General features: G+C 39.8%; 1 protein-coding gene across 1 annotated transcript; it reads left to right on the forward strand.

Moving 5' to 3' along the window:
- Positions 1 to 3,064: 3,064 nt before the first annotated feature.
- On the forward strand, positions 3,065 to 15,753 carry LOC119572296. The gene is made up of 15 exons (XM_037919315.1): positions 3,065 to 3,461; positions 3,800 to 3,992; positions 4,702 to 4,902; positions 5,240 to 5,418; positions 5,979 to 6,101; positions 6,558 to 6,712; positions 7,192 to 7,366; positions 7,872 to 8,006; positions 8,769 to 9,041; positions 9,684 to 9,914; positions 10,296 to 10,518; positions 13,062 to 13,234; positions 14,017 to 14,127; positions 14,455 to 14,564; positions 15,168 to 15,753. Exons 2-15 carry the CDS (start codon positions 3,920 to 3,922, stop codon positions 15,688 to 15,690), a joined length of 2,685 nt encoding a protein of 894 aa, XP_037775243.1. The 5' UTR covers positions 3,065 to 3,461; positions 3,800 to 3,919; the 3' UTR covers positions 15,691 to 15,753.
- Positions 15,754 to 17,500: the final 1,747 nt, after the last annotated feature.

Genomic DNA, 17,500 nt, shown 5'->3' on the forward strand with positions numbered 1-17,500 from the left:
GGATTGGTTTTGTATGTCGCACAGAGGTACATGTGGCGCATGAGATAACTACCCTTATCACCGTAACGATGGTCTAACCTGCAAACCGTTCGCAGTGGACTCGGTCGCTCTCGACGCCACAATAGCTCGCCTTTGTTGGCAGGTAAGACTGACTACATCCTAAATTTCAAGGAAAAAAAAACAGCCCCTAACTTTATTCATAATGTGCTTTCCTTCATAAACTCTGTGAGCTTTCGCCGTACCTACGAAGCTCTTAAGAGAAATATTCTGATTACTTCTACTCTCATGAGGAGATAAAATCTGCCAAGTAAAAAGTTTATACATGGTAAAAAAAAAAAAAAAAAAAAAAAAAAAAAAAAAATAATAATATAAATATAATAAAAATAATAATAATAGTGAGGAGGAACCGGAAAACGGGCATAAAAGCAGCGACCACTAGGAGAGCCGGTAAAGTTACTCGCAAGGATACCATCAGTAAGGCCATACGTTTCTGACGTCGAGGTAGAGTCCGCAGTGTGTGATTAGATATACAGTCTGAGGGATTCAGTAATTTATCGAAATATTCTTGAAACCAGCATTGTAACCGGAAAATATTAATTTAGTAAATACGATCCTTTAACAGATCTCGGAAAGGTCATGTTAACCCTGAAGTAATTAATTGTTCTTTTATCACCTCGAAATTATGTTCTTTTAACTGCTGCTCACTGGAGAAAAACATTTACCTGATAAGATACACCAACACAAAGAAATATTGATATGCTATTTCAACAAAAGACAATGGTGACAGAAGAGAAACTCGGAATATTAGATTACACTAATGAAAAAAACTTTGTGTATTGATGTCTCACGTACAAAAGTCACAAGGCGAGTTATAGACGAAATAGATAATGACTGCAAGTGAGTCATACACAAATTCTTAGACTGAATTTGTTAATTTGCTATTATTTTTTGTATTCATAGGCAGCGCTACTCTGACCCGCCTTTACCATTGTTAATCTAATTATTATTTTTATTGTCATTATTATTTTTCTTCGCAGAGTGTTCCTTTTTTCTTATCTTTCTCTTTTTCCATCTATCATCTCCGTTCCCTCGCCTTTATGCTTTTCTTTTCTGAAAGTTAACTGGTTTGTGTTTCTCTCTCTCTTCATTATTATTGTTATCATTATCATCATTAGCAGTAGATGTAACATTATCATTATCCTTATTATATTTCTTATCGTTATCATTACCATGATTACATATTATGCTCATCATTATCAGCACCATTATCATTACCATCAAATTTATTATCATCGTCATCATCATCATCATTGTCATTGTTATCATTTTCGTTATTATTACTATCACTATGATTATTGTTATTATTATCATCATTGCCATTATTGTTATTATTTCTGTTATCATTATTATCATTACTATTACCATTGTCATTACCATCATCATTATTAATATTGCTATTATTACCATAATTTTATAACAATGATTGCTCCTATTCTTATTATCATTATATTTATCATTATCATTTTACTATTATCATTACTCTCATCATTATCTTTCGTTACTTTAATCATCACAATTACCATTAAAATAAGTAAAAAAGATTATACCAGATTATATTATTATATTACTATTTAATAATAATAATAATAATAATAATAAGAGAGAGAGAGGGAGAGGGAGAGGGAGAGGGAGAGGGAGAGGGAGAGAGAGAGAGAGAGAGAGAGAGAAGAGAGAGAGAAGAGAGAGAGAGAGAGAGAGAGAGAGAGAGAGAGAGAGAGGGAGAGAGAGAGAGAGAGAGAGAGGAGAGAAGGAGAGAGAGAGAGAGAGAGAGAAGAGAGAGAGGAGAGAGGAGAGAGAGGAAGGAGAGAGAGAGAGAGAGAGAGAGAGAGAGAGAGAGGAAGAGAAGAGAGAGGAGGAGAGAGAGAGAGAGAGAGGAGAGAGGAGAGAGAGAGAGAGAGAGAGAGAGAGTGAGAAGAGAGAGGAAGAGAGAGAGAGAGAGAGAAAGAGAGAGAGAGAGGAGAGAGAGAGAGAAAAGAGAGAGAGAAAAAAGAGAGAGAGACAGAAAGATCATTACGATCACTGTGAGCATTATTATTATCATTATTTTCATGATCCTTTTCTTACTACGCTTTACGTAGTAGTAATAGTGATAATGATAATATATATAACAATGATAATACTACTATTAATGTGATAATAATAGCAATAATAACAATAACATATTACTGATACTATTACTACTAATAATAACATTTACAATAATAATAATAATAATAATAATAATAATAATAATAATAATAATAATAATATTATGATAATGATAATAATATCATTATTATTATTATAATGATAAAAATATGATATTGTTTATAATGGTAACAACAACAATAATATTAATATAATAATAATAAGGATAATCATAAAAATACTAGTAATGATATTCGTCATTAGCATCATCAGTCATCATCATCATAATAATGCAATTAAGATAACTCGGTAACAATTAAGATATTAAAAAAAACGCCAATAATAAAAACAACAATAATTACATTATAATGACATGGTTTATCACACACAATAAAAAAGAAGAAAAGAAAAAAATACTATTAATAACCACAACGTAAAGAACAAGCTTATTATACGTATTGGAAATTTTCCGATCACAAGGCCTGAAGGGAATAAAACGGGAGTCGATACTTTGTCAACATACATAGCTCATTAAAAACGCATTAACAACCATGATGTTTCTTTTTTTCCTAACGTTGTTTTGGCTTCCTGTTTCGACTCCCTGTTGTTCGTAAACATTGGCAACTCCGAGTAAAAATGATAATGGCAGTTTTGCTGTGGAATGGCATGTCACTTCGGGTACAATTTAAGAGCTGTGTGTGTCGTGAAAGTTATGGGTGTCTGGGCCTGATGGGAATAGGGAGAGAGGGGGAGGGAGGGATAGGGAGAGGGTGGGAGGGGGGAAGGGAGGGAGAAGGGGGGAGAGGGAGGAAGGAAGGAGGGAGAAAGAGAGAGAGAGAGAGAGAGAGAGAGAGAGAGAGAGAGAGAGAGAGAGAGAGAGAGAGAAAGAAAGAAAGAAAGAAAGAAAGAAAGAAAGAAAGAAAGAGAGCGAGCACCTTAATTTAACCTACCTTGACGGACCTTAACAACTAAAGCAACAACTCAACCACACCAAATAAACGGCTGTACGATCATCAGATCTATTTATAACCACTAATTTACATCAACAGTTCGATGCTATCGGTCAGCATAGCAAACAACAGTAAAAATTTATTATTTCTTCCTAAGGCCCTCGTAACAGAACCGCCCGATGTACGATAATCGCAAAAGAAAAAAGAAAGAAAAAAAAACTTTCCTTAAGATATAGTTCTTAGAAACGGATACAGTCTAGCAACGCCATCGAGGAAGGCAAGGCAGCGGTAAAAACCTGTAGTTGGAAGTTATTCCTAATGCAGGTGGGTTAACAAGAGAGTCAGATGTCGAGACACTTCTGTTTTCTCTCTTTTTTTTTTTTCTTTTTTTTGTGGAGGGAAATAATAGTTAAGAGAGGTTAGTTAGTTAGTTAAGAGATTAAGAAAAAAGGTGTCGGGTTATTTCTGCTCTTTGCGGAGGGAAGTAATAGTTTAATAAGGATGTCATCTTTAGAGAGTGTAGATAAGTAGATGGAAAGTAGTCGCGTGTACAGTAATGGGATATAAATCAAGCAAGAAACATTGGGACAATGTATATGAAAATATTATCTTAATATGTTTGTTTGTTTTTTCCGCATCTAAATTTCTGTGTTTCTTTCCAGTGTTTTTTTCCTACAATGCCTGGCCCGGCGTAAAGAAAGGACAGACAAGAAAATAATAAACTTGAAGATATAGCGATCACAGCTATTTTTCTCCTGCAAGAATATTCGTGGTGTTAAAACATGGCGGATGGAAGAGCACCAAAGAAAACGGCGTGGAAGATGGTTTTATGGGTGACTGTCTTCTGTTTAAAAGGTACGTTTCATGGGTTAAAAATCACACATTCGCACACATCTATAAATGTGTGTGTGTGTGTGTGTGTGTGTGTGTGTGTGTGTGTGTGTGTGTGTGTGTGTGTGTGTGTGTGTGTGTGTGTGTGTGTGTGTGTGTGTGTGTGTGTGTGTGTGTGTGTGTGTGTGTGTGTGTGTGTGTGTGTGTGTGTACGTGCTTGCGCGTGTGTGTTTGTATTTATTTCTTTTGTGTGTATTTGGATTATGTGCATGTGTGTATGTCTGTGAGGGTGTGCGTGCATGCGTATTTGCACCTAACAACTACTTGCTTGAGCAGCACTTGCACTTGCTCATCTGTAGCTATCAATTGCAACATGATATTATTTCTGTACTTGATGTGGCAATCTACGCTATGTTCATCTACATACAACGATAAGGACAAAATTCTATGAGCTCTGAAGAAATAATAATAACGGTAATGATAATAATGATAACAATAATAATGGTAGTAACAGTAATAATAATAATAATAATAATAATAATAATAATAATAACAATGATAAAAATATAACAATGATAATAATAATAATAATAACGATAAGAACAACCTTATTGATAATAATAATAATAATAATAATAATAACTTATTATTATTATTATAATTATAAATTAGAAAGAGATCAGAATAAGCAGAGGGAGACCAATGTCACCATAACCAGCTTCTCCCCCATCAGGAAACGTCAGCACGGCCGCCGTCACCGTCTTCAACCTCCACACTGAAGTCTCGCCTCTTACCAGCTTCACGTGGATGCAGAAGTCAGTCGTCTTTCCTCCTGACATCACCGACGTCACCGTCTGTTTCCACCTGCAGCTACAGAAGGTTCTGGCTAGCAACACCATCCTGCTGGCTTACAGTGACGCCACGGCGGTCACAGGTACAGTGCGGTGAAGGGGATTTTGCTGCTCTGGATTGTGCTGATACTGCTCATGGAATTGTTCAGATTACCTCAGGGTTCTCTCTTGCTCGCTCTCTGTCTGTCTGTCTGTCCCTCCCTCCCTCTCTGTCTTTTTCTCTCTCTCTCTCTGTGTGTGTGTGTGTGTGTGTGTGTGTGTGTGTGTGTGTGTGTGTGTGTGTGCGCGCGCGCGCGCGTGCGTGTGTGCGCGCGTGCGTGCGCGCGTGCGTGTATGCACACATCTGAAAACACTAATACAGCTTTCATACCCAGACAATACACAACTTCGCTCACTGACCCCCCCCCCCTCTCCCTGTAGTGGAAGGCCTGAACTACAAGTTGTACAATCTCCGAGAAGTGATCAGGCTGGCCAAACAGGTGGTTCCGTGGCAGTGGGTGTCCATCTGCTCCTTCGTGGGCGAGACGTGCCAGCTGACAGTGGACGGAGAGACAGCACAGGAGATCGAGACGGGGAAGAAACTGAAATTGGATCTGACGGTATGGTGGATTTGGCGGTGTGGCGTGGCTAATTGTGTGGTGGATATGATGGTATGGTGCATCTCTAGGTGTATGTGTGGGTATGTGTGTCGTGTTTCATGTTAAGTCAGGGTAGAGCTAGAGAAACAATTTTAGTAAGAAGGTATGGTAGATTTTTTATGTTACGAATATGTTAATTATATGTATGCGGATATGTATGTTATGCTTATTTAAAGGTATGGTGACGTGTATGGTGTTAAGCAAAGAGAAATTAAACCAGAAGGCGTGTTTGACCTGTGTATGGTGATGAGCGAGGAGACGCATGGTGTAGAGAGCTCATTTAACTAACACAATATCGTGAAATTAAATTGATCTGTGTTCTTTAGATATTTTATAGCGAAGAGTAGTTATTGCCATGTATATAAAGTTAATAAATTCAAAGCATTAACATAATTGTTAACTTATTCACTAAAAAAAAAAAAAAAAACTAACGACCAAAAACAAACGAATTATAACTAAATCATATCATAAAGAACAAACAATGACAAACACCATCACAATTAACAACAACAACGTTTCAGATTCCGTACAACATCACCGTGGGGATCCCTGACTATTACTACGAAGACCGGTCGATGGCCATTCCTCTCGTTGGAAAAGTCACTCTGCCCAAAATTTATCCCTGGAAACTCAGCAATGACGAGGTGAGAGAAGGTCATCGTCATCGTTGTGCGCAGTCATCGTCGTCTTCGTGGATGTCATTATTGTTGTTGTTGTTAATTATCATCATTATTATTATTAGTAGTAGTATTTATCATTATCATCGTTCATGTTTCGAAACGGATGCCCACTTCACTGAAGAACGTTCTCTCTCTTTCTCTTTCTTTCTTTTTTTTTCTCTTTCTTTCTTGTTTTTTTCTCTCTCTTCTACCTCTCTCCCTTTCCCATCCCCCCTCCCTCCTTTTCTCTCTCTCCCACATACAATGCACTGTACTAACATCGGCATCGTTACTACGAACATTAATACCACCTCCACCACCACCCCACCCTTACCCCCACCCCCCCCCACTCCCACCCCACTCCCACTCCCATCCTCAGTCCTCACCCTTACCCCCAACCACCACCACCACCAGCATCACCACCACCATTCCCTCCTCCAGGTGCTCTCCCACGCCAAGTGCGAAGAGGTGGCGGGTGAAGACCTGAGTCTTGGCGAGTGGCAGGTGATGAAAGAAGGTCAGCTGATCGTCGGCGTCGTTAACTACACTCTCAACGGCACTGAGTATTTTCCCGTCGACGGTTCGAAGACTGCTGGGTTAGTAGGAAAAGGGGAGGGAAGGGGAGGAGGGAGGGAAGGGGAGGGGGAGGGAAGGGAAGGGGGGAGGGAAGGGGAGGGGGAGGGAGGGAGGGAAGGGGAGGAGGGAGGGAAGAAGGAGGAAGAGAGTTGGTAGGGAGGGAGTAAGGAGAGAGAGTAAAGAGAGAGAGAGAGAGTAGAGAGAGAGAGAGTAAAGAGAGAGAGAGAGTAAGGAAAAAGAGAGAGTAAGGAGAAAGAGAGAGAGTAAGGAGAAAGAGAGAGTAAGGAGAAAGAGAGAGAGTAAGGAGAAAGAGAGAGAGTAAGGAGAAAGAGAGAGAGTAAGGAGAAAGAGAGAGAGAAAGACAGAGAGACACGCAGAGAAAGAGAGAGAAAGAGACAAAGAAAACATGGGAGAGAAAAAGAAAATTAAAGAAAGTGAAAAAAAAACATCACACATTCACCTCAGCAAACCTCCCTATAACGTCTCTCTCGCCTCCCAGCTTCCAGATATCCCAGGCAGAGGAAGAGGACCTGTGCATCCCCCGCCTACAGCACAGGTACCTGGCGCTGAGTGGCGTGAGGATGAACTACTGGGAGATGCGAGACTACTGCAAGACATACCGGGGTCAGCTGCCCAGTGTGTCTGACCCGCGGGCTTTGCAGGTCGTGGAAAAGGTAAAACTCTGGGGTACATATTTCGGTCTATATTTCTCTGTTGCTGTTTTTTTTCACACTTATTTGTTTTTTGTATGTCTGTCCTCTGTCCCTTCCTTCCTTCCTCCCTTTTCTCTATTGTTTTCTCCGTCTGCATGTTTGACTGTCTGTGTCTGTCTCTCTTCCTTTTCTTCTCCCTATCTCCAGCTCTCCTCTCTCTATCTATCTATCTATCTCTCACTCTCTCCCTCTATCTCTCTCTCCCACTCTCTCTATCTTTCTCTCTCACTCTCACTCTCTCTTTCTCTTTCTCTCACTCTCTCTCTCTCTCTCTCTCCCACCCTCCCTTTTTCTCAGTTTCCCCTCCCACCTTCTTTCCCTCCTTCCTTCCATTCCTTCTTCCCTCTCACCCTCCTCTCCCTCTCACCCTCCCTCCTCCCTTCCCTCTTTCCCTCTTTCCCTCCCCCTCCCATCCTTCTTTCCCTCCCTCCCTCCCCTCTCCCTTTCTAACACCGTGCCTTTCCAGATGGCGGCCGAAATGAACTTGACGATGGCCGGCACTTGGGCAAAGGAGGAATGCATCTTTCTGTTTGTGAATGCCGGAAAGAACGTTAGTTTTCCTTACAGCTGTACAGAGAGAGCCTCGATATTCATGTGCAAGGTGAGACATGGGATTCGCGAAGGAAATTATTAGTAGTGTTAGCACGCGTTGGGATAACAGGGATTAGATCGTGATGAGGAGTGAGGATGATGCTTTTGATAAGGTTTACGTTGTGGTAATGATTACATGGTAATAAAGAGGAAATATGTTTAAACTGAAGTAAATTTTGATACAATTATTGAAAAAAGATATATAGACTACTTAAACTATGCAGTCAGTATGACTTATCGAGTGCTGTCTTTATATTTTGTTAGTTTATAGTAATCATGTAAAATACCGGAGGACAAAAAATTATGACGTAGACAATTAAGCTAATATTAATGCTTGCGATGATGATGCAATAATGATAAATATGCTAACACTAAAAATACTAATGACACTGTAAACAGCATCATACTGATATATCTCTTTTTCTCCCTGTCTCTGTCTTTCCTTTCTTTCCTTCCTTCCTGCTTCCCCCTATCTTAATCTCCCTCCCCTCCCTTTTTTTACCATCCCTCTCCCTCTCTTACCTTCACTGCCTCCCTCTATCTCTCTCACCCTCCATCCCTCCTTTCTTCTCCCTCTTACCCTCACTTTTCTCTCTCCCTCCTTCCCTCCCCCTCTCTTACCCTCCTTCCTGCCCTCCCTCCTTCCCTCTCTTACCCTCCCCCTCCCGCTTCTCTCTCCCTCCCCCTCCCGCCTCCCTCTCCCTCCCCCTCCCGCCTCCCTCTCCCTCCCCCTCCCGCCTCTCTCTCCCTCCCTTCCTCCTCCCTTCTAAAGACACCACTAAACCTGACTTTCGAGCTCCGCGTGGCAAAGGACGCCGACACCTTCTACCTCATCCCCCACCAGAAACGGCCCAGGTATTTGTCTCTCTTCGGCAGCGTCATCACGGAAGAAGGAAACGAAGGAGAGCGGAACCTGAGTCTCGTAGACGTGAGAGGGGAGGTGGTAGCGACCGCCGTGTTCAGGGGACTCCTACCCGTCGGTCGTTTCGAGTGGTCGTTAGGGCATTCAGGAAGCAGGAACATGACCTTAACTGCTTGTGCGAAGGTAGGAGTGGTTGGTGTGGAGAGGTTTGGGGAGGGGGAGGGAGAGGGAGAGAGAGGGAGAGGGAGAAGGAGAGGAATGGAGGGGGTAGGAAGGAAAAGGGAGAAAGGGGGGCAGGATGAGGGAATGAGAGAGAGGGGGGGCGGGATGATGGAGAGAGAGAGAGAGAGAGAGAGAGAGAGAGAGAGAGAGAGAGAGAGAGAGAGAAGAGAGAGAGAGAGAGGGAGGGAAAGAGAGAGAGAGAGAGGAGGGAGGAAAGAAAAGAGAGAGAGGGAGGGAAAGAGAGAGAGAGAGAGAGGGAGGGAAAGAGAGAGAGAGAGAGAGGGAGGGAAAGAGAGAGAGAGAGAGAGGGGAAAGAGAGAGAGAGAGAGAGGGAGGGAAAGAGAGAGAGAGAGAGAGAGAGAGAGAGAGACAGAGACAGACAGAGAGAGAAGCAGAGTTTTGTATTTTGAAAACTGATATAGGTAATAGGATCAATTTTATCCGATAAAACGTAATATAAAACTCCATAGAAACAACCTTTAAAGTAAATCTAAAAACTGACGAGAAAAACGCCACATTAATACACCTAGACCCGAAACGGAAACCCATGCCTGATAGTACGGCATAACAGTAAGACAGAAGTGCCACTAATTTCTACCACAGGATCAGTTCACGTGTTCGAATGGCCTATGCATACCTCTGGAGAACCGCTGTGACGGCCTGGAGGATTGCAGTGACAGCAGTGACGAAATCTGCTCACTGCTCTTGCCACTGCCTGACACATACCAACGTCGCCGTCCTCACCAGTTCTTCACTGACCTGAATTTGACCTTGTCTTTGATGGAGGTCTTGGAGGTGGATGTCTACGGCAGTATATTGAAGGCTAAGATGAAGGTAATGCAGGGCAGCGATTGGGTCTTGACTCTTTTTGATTAGACTAACGTTAACCTCAGCCCTGATATGAGCATGAACCGTAGCATTAGCATTAAAATAACTTTCAACCCTAACACTATCATTTCACATTAACAATAGCAATAACATTAACACTGACATTAACAATTAACACTGACACTGACATTAACAATTAACACTGACACTGACATTAACAATTGACACTGACACATGCATTAACAATAACAACAATGATAATAACATCGTCACCACCATTATAATGCCTCCCCGTTCACATCTCCCCCTCCCTCCCCGTTCACATCTCCCCCTCCCTCTTCACATCTCCCCCTCCCCCGTTCACATCTCCCCGTCCCTCCTTCACAGCTCGGAACCAGCTGGCAGGACAAGCGAATCCTCCTGTTCCAAATGAGCCGGATTCCCTCCGACAACGCCCTGGACAAGGACGTTCTGTGGACGCCGACGACCACCCTCCTCAACGCCGTCTTCGAGGACGAAATGTCCCACCTGACGGGCGAAGGGAAACTCACTGCCTTGCGGGCTCATCGGGACGGGCCAGGGACTGCAGTGACGCGCAGTGCCTTCGAAGGTAGGTGCTGTGTGGCTCTGGTCTTCTTTTTGTGTGTGTTGTGTATATGTGTGTGTGTGTGTGTGTGTGTTATGCTTACTATATATATGTGTGTGTGTGTGTGTGTGTGTGTGTGGTGGTTGTTGTGTGTGTCTATATATATATATATATATATATATATATATATATATATATATATATATATATGTGTGTGTGTGTGTGTGTGTGTGTGTGTGTGTGTGTGTGTGTGTGTGTGTGTGTGTGTGTGTGTGTGTGTGTGTGTGTGTGTGTGTGTGATATTTTTCTTACAAAGCATAAACCTCCAGGCTCGTACAGTGGTAACGTGTCGGCCTCTCATCCTCTCACACGTACACGCACACGCTTATAAACTGATAGATGGATATGTGTGTGTGTGTTGTAAGAATAATCACACACACACACATATAAATATATGTATATAAGTATATATATGCATATATATATATATGTGTGTGTATATGTATGTATATATGTATAAATATGTAAATATAAATGTATTTGTATATACATATATATTTATATTGTAAGAATATCTGTTTGTGTGCGTGTGCCAGCAGAGGAAAGTACTTAATTAGGCACAAATTTCGCTAATTTCCACTGACGATTGCGAAAACCCAGACCTCCATGCCAGATCACAGTTGTCTCTGGATTAATGATATTTCTTTAATAGCGCGTCATCCCAATAATCCGATGAGTGACTGCAGCTTTATCTTTTTCATTTATTCACTCTCTGACATAATTCCTACGGCAACAAAATTCCCTCATTAACTCTATGTAAATATTTACTGCTCATGTTAACACTAACGTGTGTGCCATTTTTTTTTCTTTTTGCATAACATTGCTTGTCATATTAGGATTCTGAAATATTCATAGGCCAGCGTTTCTAAAGATATAATTACAATGGAATTATTGATTAATAAAATGAAAATAGATAAAATTAAAAGAATGTAATGGAATGTATGTTAGTCAGAAGCTAGAACATTACGTTTTTGGACCTAAAAAAAAAAAAATCATGGAAAGTTAGTAATAATGTATTTCCCAGTGGAATAACACTACTAACAGTGATGAAATAGGTAATTACTTTGATAATGATCGATTAATGTTAGCCTAATTGATGTAACTATGAACTTAAACAAGTGCCATAATGCAGAGTACCCTTAACCTTCGACAGCGCATGATTTATTAATAATCAATTATCATTAATTTGTAATAACGCAGATAACCTTTCTCAACTACATAAAGGGTACGTCTCCTGTGTTGTTATTCAGAATTTACTGCCGTAACCCTATAAGAATATTAAACACTATCACACTCTTCCATTAGTGTTCGTAAAAATAATGATCTAAAGTTTAGCATCGATACAGGGTACGCGAATACAAGGTAAGAATCTAGTGTGTGGGAATACTTACATAATGTGTAATTATAGTGTACGTGTGTTTAGTGCGTATATTAAATGTACATACACAGTGTGAAAGTATGGTGTATGAATACAGCATACGTGTTAAGTGTATGATTGCACAAATGTACAAATAGCATACATGTAAAGTGTACGAATACCGTGTTAAGTATTGTGTACGAATACAGTGTAAGGATATAGGCTACGGTGTACGAATAGAGTAAAACCAAACCATTTAATTCATGTACTTATGCGAATCACTCATATCATGTCTCTTCACGAGTAATGTAGATCCTTTCCGATTCGATTTCAGAAGGTATAATAAATATCATAAAAGGGTAATGGAAAAATAAATCAGACACTGATAGAGTAATTAAGAAATAATTCAACCTGGCAAAATAGGCCTACCCTCCGTTCGCACGTTAGGTAATAATAAAGTAAAAATTGATTGAGAAATAAATAAATTATTCAGGTAAAAAAGGTTATGTAGTTTTAGATTAAACGTACTGACCGACAAATGAACAAATTATTCAGTTAAGCAAAATTGACAGGTTATGTAATATCTGATTAGACAAATTTATAGAAAACGAGACAAATTATTTAGCAAAGTAAAATAGGCATATCCTTAATTCTCAGATTATGTTGATAAGATATTTGAGAAACGAAGAAATAAATAGATAATTCAGTTAAGAAAAAATAGGCCTATCCTTAATTCGCAAATTATGTAACAATAGATTAGACATAATTCAGTAAAGCGAAATAGACCTATCTCTAATAATCAGGTCATGTAATAATTGATTAAACTTAATTCATCGAAGTAAAATAAACCTTTCCTTCATTAGCAATGTATTAATAAATTAAGACACATTTCAACAAAGCAAAATAGGCCTATCTGTAATTATCAGGTAACGTAATAATTAGTGGAATAAATACTTTTATAATTAGCAATGTATTAATAAATTCAGACATACTTCAACAAAGCGAAATAGGCCTATCTCTAACAATCAAATCATGTAATCATTGATTAAACATAATTCAACTAACCAGCATTGACCTACCCTCAATTACCAGGTAATGCAATATCAAAGACCCATCTCAACAAAGCAACAAAGCCTATCTCTCATTTCAGGCTACGAGTACAGCGGCGGCAGCAGCGCCCACCTCGAACTGATCGAGGTGTTCGAAGCTTCGTTCAAGTGTCACTTCAAGCTCAATCTGTTCCCCTTCGATATCCACGTGTGTGCGGCTAACATCTCGCTCATGCAGTTTAGCAAGTCCTTTCGGGGGGTGTATCGTTATGTGGTAAGGATTTAGAGCTTTTTTTTTTCTGTGTCTGTTTGAGTGTCTCTTTCTCTGTATCTCGATGTCTTTTGATTTTTCTGATCTTTTGTTATTATTATTATTATTATTATTATTATTATTATTATTATTATTATTATTATTGTTATTGTTATTGTTATTGTTATTGTTATTGTTATTATTATTATTATTACTATTATTATTATTTTGTTTGGTAATTTTTTAAAACTCGTTTTCTGATTTTATATTTCTTTTTTTCTCTTTTTTTCCTTTTTTTCTCTCTCCCTGCTCTAGATTGTATCGGTGCTTTTCGATTATTTTCTTGAATATGAAAAAAATCAAGTTTTGATTTCATAACAACACAGAAGTTACAGTCGTAAAGAAACACACATTAGTTCTTTCAATCACATGCACAAACCAACCAAATACACATTTACAAAGAGGAATGATAAGAAGTCAGTAATAAAAGAAACCAGATTTTTCATCCACTAAAAACGCCATGGCTTATTATTGTTCGTTAACATTTACGAACATAAACACATACAAGTGCAAACTTAGACCATCTCGTGCATAAACACACACAAACCCATGCCAACACATACAGGCCCAGTGCCAACACATATGCCAACACATAGACAACCACACGCAAACCCTTGCCAACACATATACAAACCACAACAAACGCAAACAATCCACAAGCCCCTTGACAGACACACTCCAGTACCTTTTTATATATAAAAGAAAAGCCTTATACCTTTATAAATCAGAAATTTTTATCCCCAAAGAATGTCTCGGGAACACCACAGACACCGGAACTGCCTCTCTTCACGCCTTCCAGAGTGTGTTATTCTCCAGAGTTTGATGAGAATGGAAATGTAACGACGATTTCCTTCAAGGTAAGTTCTTTTTCTTTTTTGTTTCGTTTTCTCTTTCTTCTTTGATAATCTGTAAACCTATGTTGAATATTTTTATGATCTATTGTATATAGTTGTGATATTTCTTTTACAGTGTATCTATTTGTGATTGCTTTCTTATGCTCTGTATAATTATTTATAAGACATCATTTGCGTTAAAAAAAATCCTGTAATCTAATTCTACTACAGCTAATATTCTAAAAACTTACAATGCATATATTTCTAAGTACTAGTAGAGGAAACTTTCAATATTTTTTCATATTTCATAACCTGTATAATCCTCTTGTGATCTCCTTCCTTCGTCTCAAGGTCCTGCTTCAAAGACGCTACGGTTCATACATCTTCACGACATTTGGCCCTTGTCTTGTGCTCACTCTCATAGGATATTTGACGCTCTTCTTTGGCGTCGATAACTTCAGGTAAGGTCAAAGACTGCTGTATAAAACTGTATATATGTATGAGACATACTGGCTCAACATAAAATACTTTGTAAGACTGTTTATGTTTATATAAAGGATATATTTTCTTTGAATGATACTCTTTGTGTATCTGCAAGAGTATCATTAGGTTACGGTTTGCTAAAACTGGCTGAAGTCGTATATAAAATATTTATAATTTCTGTATGATAAATAGTATTATCGATGAAAATCAGTTGTGTTCCACTGAAGTTACGATCAAAATGCCCATTACGTATGTGAATATATGCACATTAATTTTTATATTGATGAATTGCTAATTCTAGAAGTATGTAGTAAGATCTTGCAAAACATGTTTTGATTTAAACGTGAAATGCCATCCATTGCGCTTTTAAAATCTGCAAATCAACATTGCCAAATTCAAGTCTCCATACACACACCCTTTGCATTACTTTAAATGTATCTGAACCTTGATATCTATAATTTATTCTTATTAAAAGACTAAAGCTAGTTATGCGCAATTTCGATTTATGTATTCATATAATCCTTGAAATCCGTTAATAAATCTTGTAAAAAATAATATTTGAAGTAAACTCTCCTCGGCAGCGACCGCATCATGGTGACCCTCTCGTGCCTGATCGTGGTGGCAGCTCTTTTCGCCCAGATCGCCACCACCACGCCCTTTTCAGCTTGCCCCAAGGCCATCGACATGATCTTCCTCGCGATCATCATTCGCTTGTTCTTCGTCGTTCTCCACCACTCGATCTACTACCTCCTTCGGGTCTACGTGCAGAAGTGCGAGGAGAGGAGAACCCGTGAGCCCGTTAAGCCTCTCACCGTTCAGAAGTGGGTGGACGTCTCGGCAGATCTTCCGCCCGTTTACACGCCTCCGGACGTCAAACTTCGCAAAATGCCTTGGAAGTTGGACGAGGAGGACGAGGATCGAAAGACCCAGAGGAAGAACAGCAAATGTCTCTCGAGTTGTGACAAGATCTTCAATGTTCTGGGTATCGTTGTGGGACTTCTGTGGGACGTGTTGTGGGTCTCCCTCTTCTATTTCTTTGTTCTGATGGAGAGGAACCACATTCTTCAGGATTTCGAGAAGTGTCTGGCTGAGGCTAACCCTTGATAATACATGATCGTTATTTAAAGATGTGATAGATCAATTTAGAGTTTTTGGAAGTTTTTGAGGTAAACACGGATCAATATTTATTGGTTTTAACCTGATACATAACATACATTATCTACATTTTGAGAGAGAGAGAGAGAGAGTGAGTGAGTGAGTGAGTGACTGAGTGACTGAGTGTAGAGTAGAGGGAGAGATCGATTGATCGAGAGAGAGAGAGAGAAAGGGAAAGAGAAAGAGAGTGAGTGAGTCAGACACCCAGGCAGATAGACAGACAGTATGACATACAGAGATACAAGGAGAGCGCGCGAACGATCTAGAAATTCCCTATTAAAAGCATTATCACGCTCGTTTCTAAAACAGCTGCTCCACCTATCATGCGTTTCTCGTAGTAACGGAGCACAGGGTCGCATTATCCAGACTCCCGACTCAACATTCTTCCCTTTATCCCTCCTCCTCTTCCTCTTCCTCGGCTTCTTCTCCTTCTTCCTCTTCCTCGTCTTCTTCTTCTCCTTCTTCCTCTTCGTTATTTTCCTCTTCCTCCTCATCTCTCTCTCTCCTCTCGTTTTCCTCCTCTCCCTATTCTTCTTCTTCCTCCTCCTCTTCACTCTTCACCTTTTTCTACTCCTTCTCTTCTTCCACCTGGTCCTCTTCTTCCTCCTTTTCTTCCACTTGCTTCTTCTCCATTTCCTCACCTTCTAACCTCTACCGTCTATTCTTCTTACGATTTATCCACTCTTCCTCCTCTTCCGCCACTGCTTTCACCCTTCACTCTCTTCCACCTTCTCCGTTTTTCAACATCTTCCACTTTTGAACATGGTCTACCACCTCTTTCTGATAACTTCCACCTTTTTTAACATCCTCCATGTCCTAACCTGTTCATCTTCTCCACTCATTCATCCCTTCCACTCTAGAACCTTTCCCACCACCTCTTCCACTTCCTCATCGCACCCCCGCCACTCTTCAACCTCTTCCACTCCTTCCACCTCCACCACATCCCAGTGGAGGAGTCGGAGGCAACTGTAGTGACTGACCTCGTCGATCCTTTGTCATCACTCCAGGAGGTAATATGGTAATTTCCTCTCACCTCCAACTCTCTAAAAAAAAAAAGAATTGAAAGAGCTCAAGGTGGCAACACTTCCACCTGGTGGAACAGTGCGTGGCGGCAATTTCTCTGTGCATTGTCAATGGGGGTTGCGGAGACGGCTTTGCAGCATCGAAGCCTTCCCCATGCCATCATCAGCTATAGTACAACACGTCCTCCGGCCGGCAACACCACCTCCAGGCCCCAACAAAACCATCTTTATCTCGCGAGTGAGGAGGATGCCCGCGCACGCCACACGCACACGATTGCCGCTGCCAGTTTCTATTTTACAAAATAAATTATATTTTTGTTTTATCCGACTTTATCTGGCCGAAGAGGATAAAGCAGCTGAGTCCGTTTACTTTATATATTAAGATTTTATATATATTCATAAAGACCACGGTAGCCTATTTTAAATACTTAAAAGCTCGGTAGTATTAAATTTACGTTTTATTTATTTATTTATTTTAAATTTCATATCAGAAGCGTTTAATGTTCTCTATATTTAAGTATTCTTGGTTCGTTACCTAGTAAATTAATATTCTAAAATAGTTATTTTAATCATATGTCATTTTATTAATTATTTTATTGCATATCCCAGAATTTTAACTATGTGGAGTCTTAAGATTTTTTTTAAATCTTGATTCTAAAGAACCATAATTAGGTCCTTTTCCCGCCCACAAAGTGACGTGGGAAGCAAGTAACAACAAAGGGGTGGGGGGTTTGCTA

This window comes from Penaeus monodon, chromosome 4 (assembly GCF_015228065.2).
Source record: "Penaeus monodon isolate SGIC_2016 chromosome 4, NSTDA_Pmon_1, whole genome shotgun sequence".
Taxonomy (NCBI): domain Eukaryota; kingdom Metazoa; phylum Arthropoda; class Malacostraca; order Decapoda; family Penaeidae; genus Penaeus; species Penaeus monodon.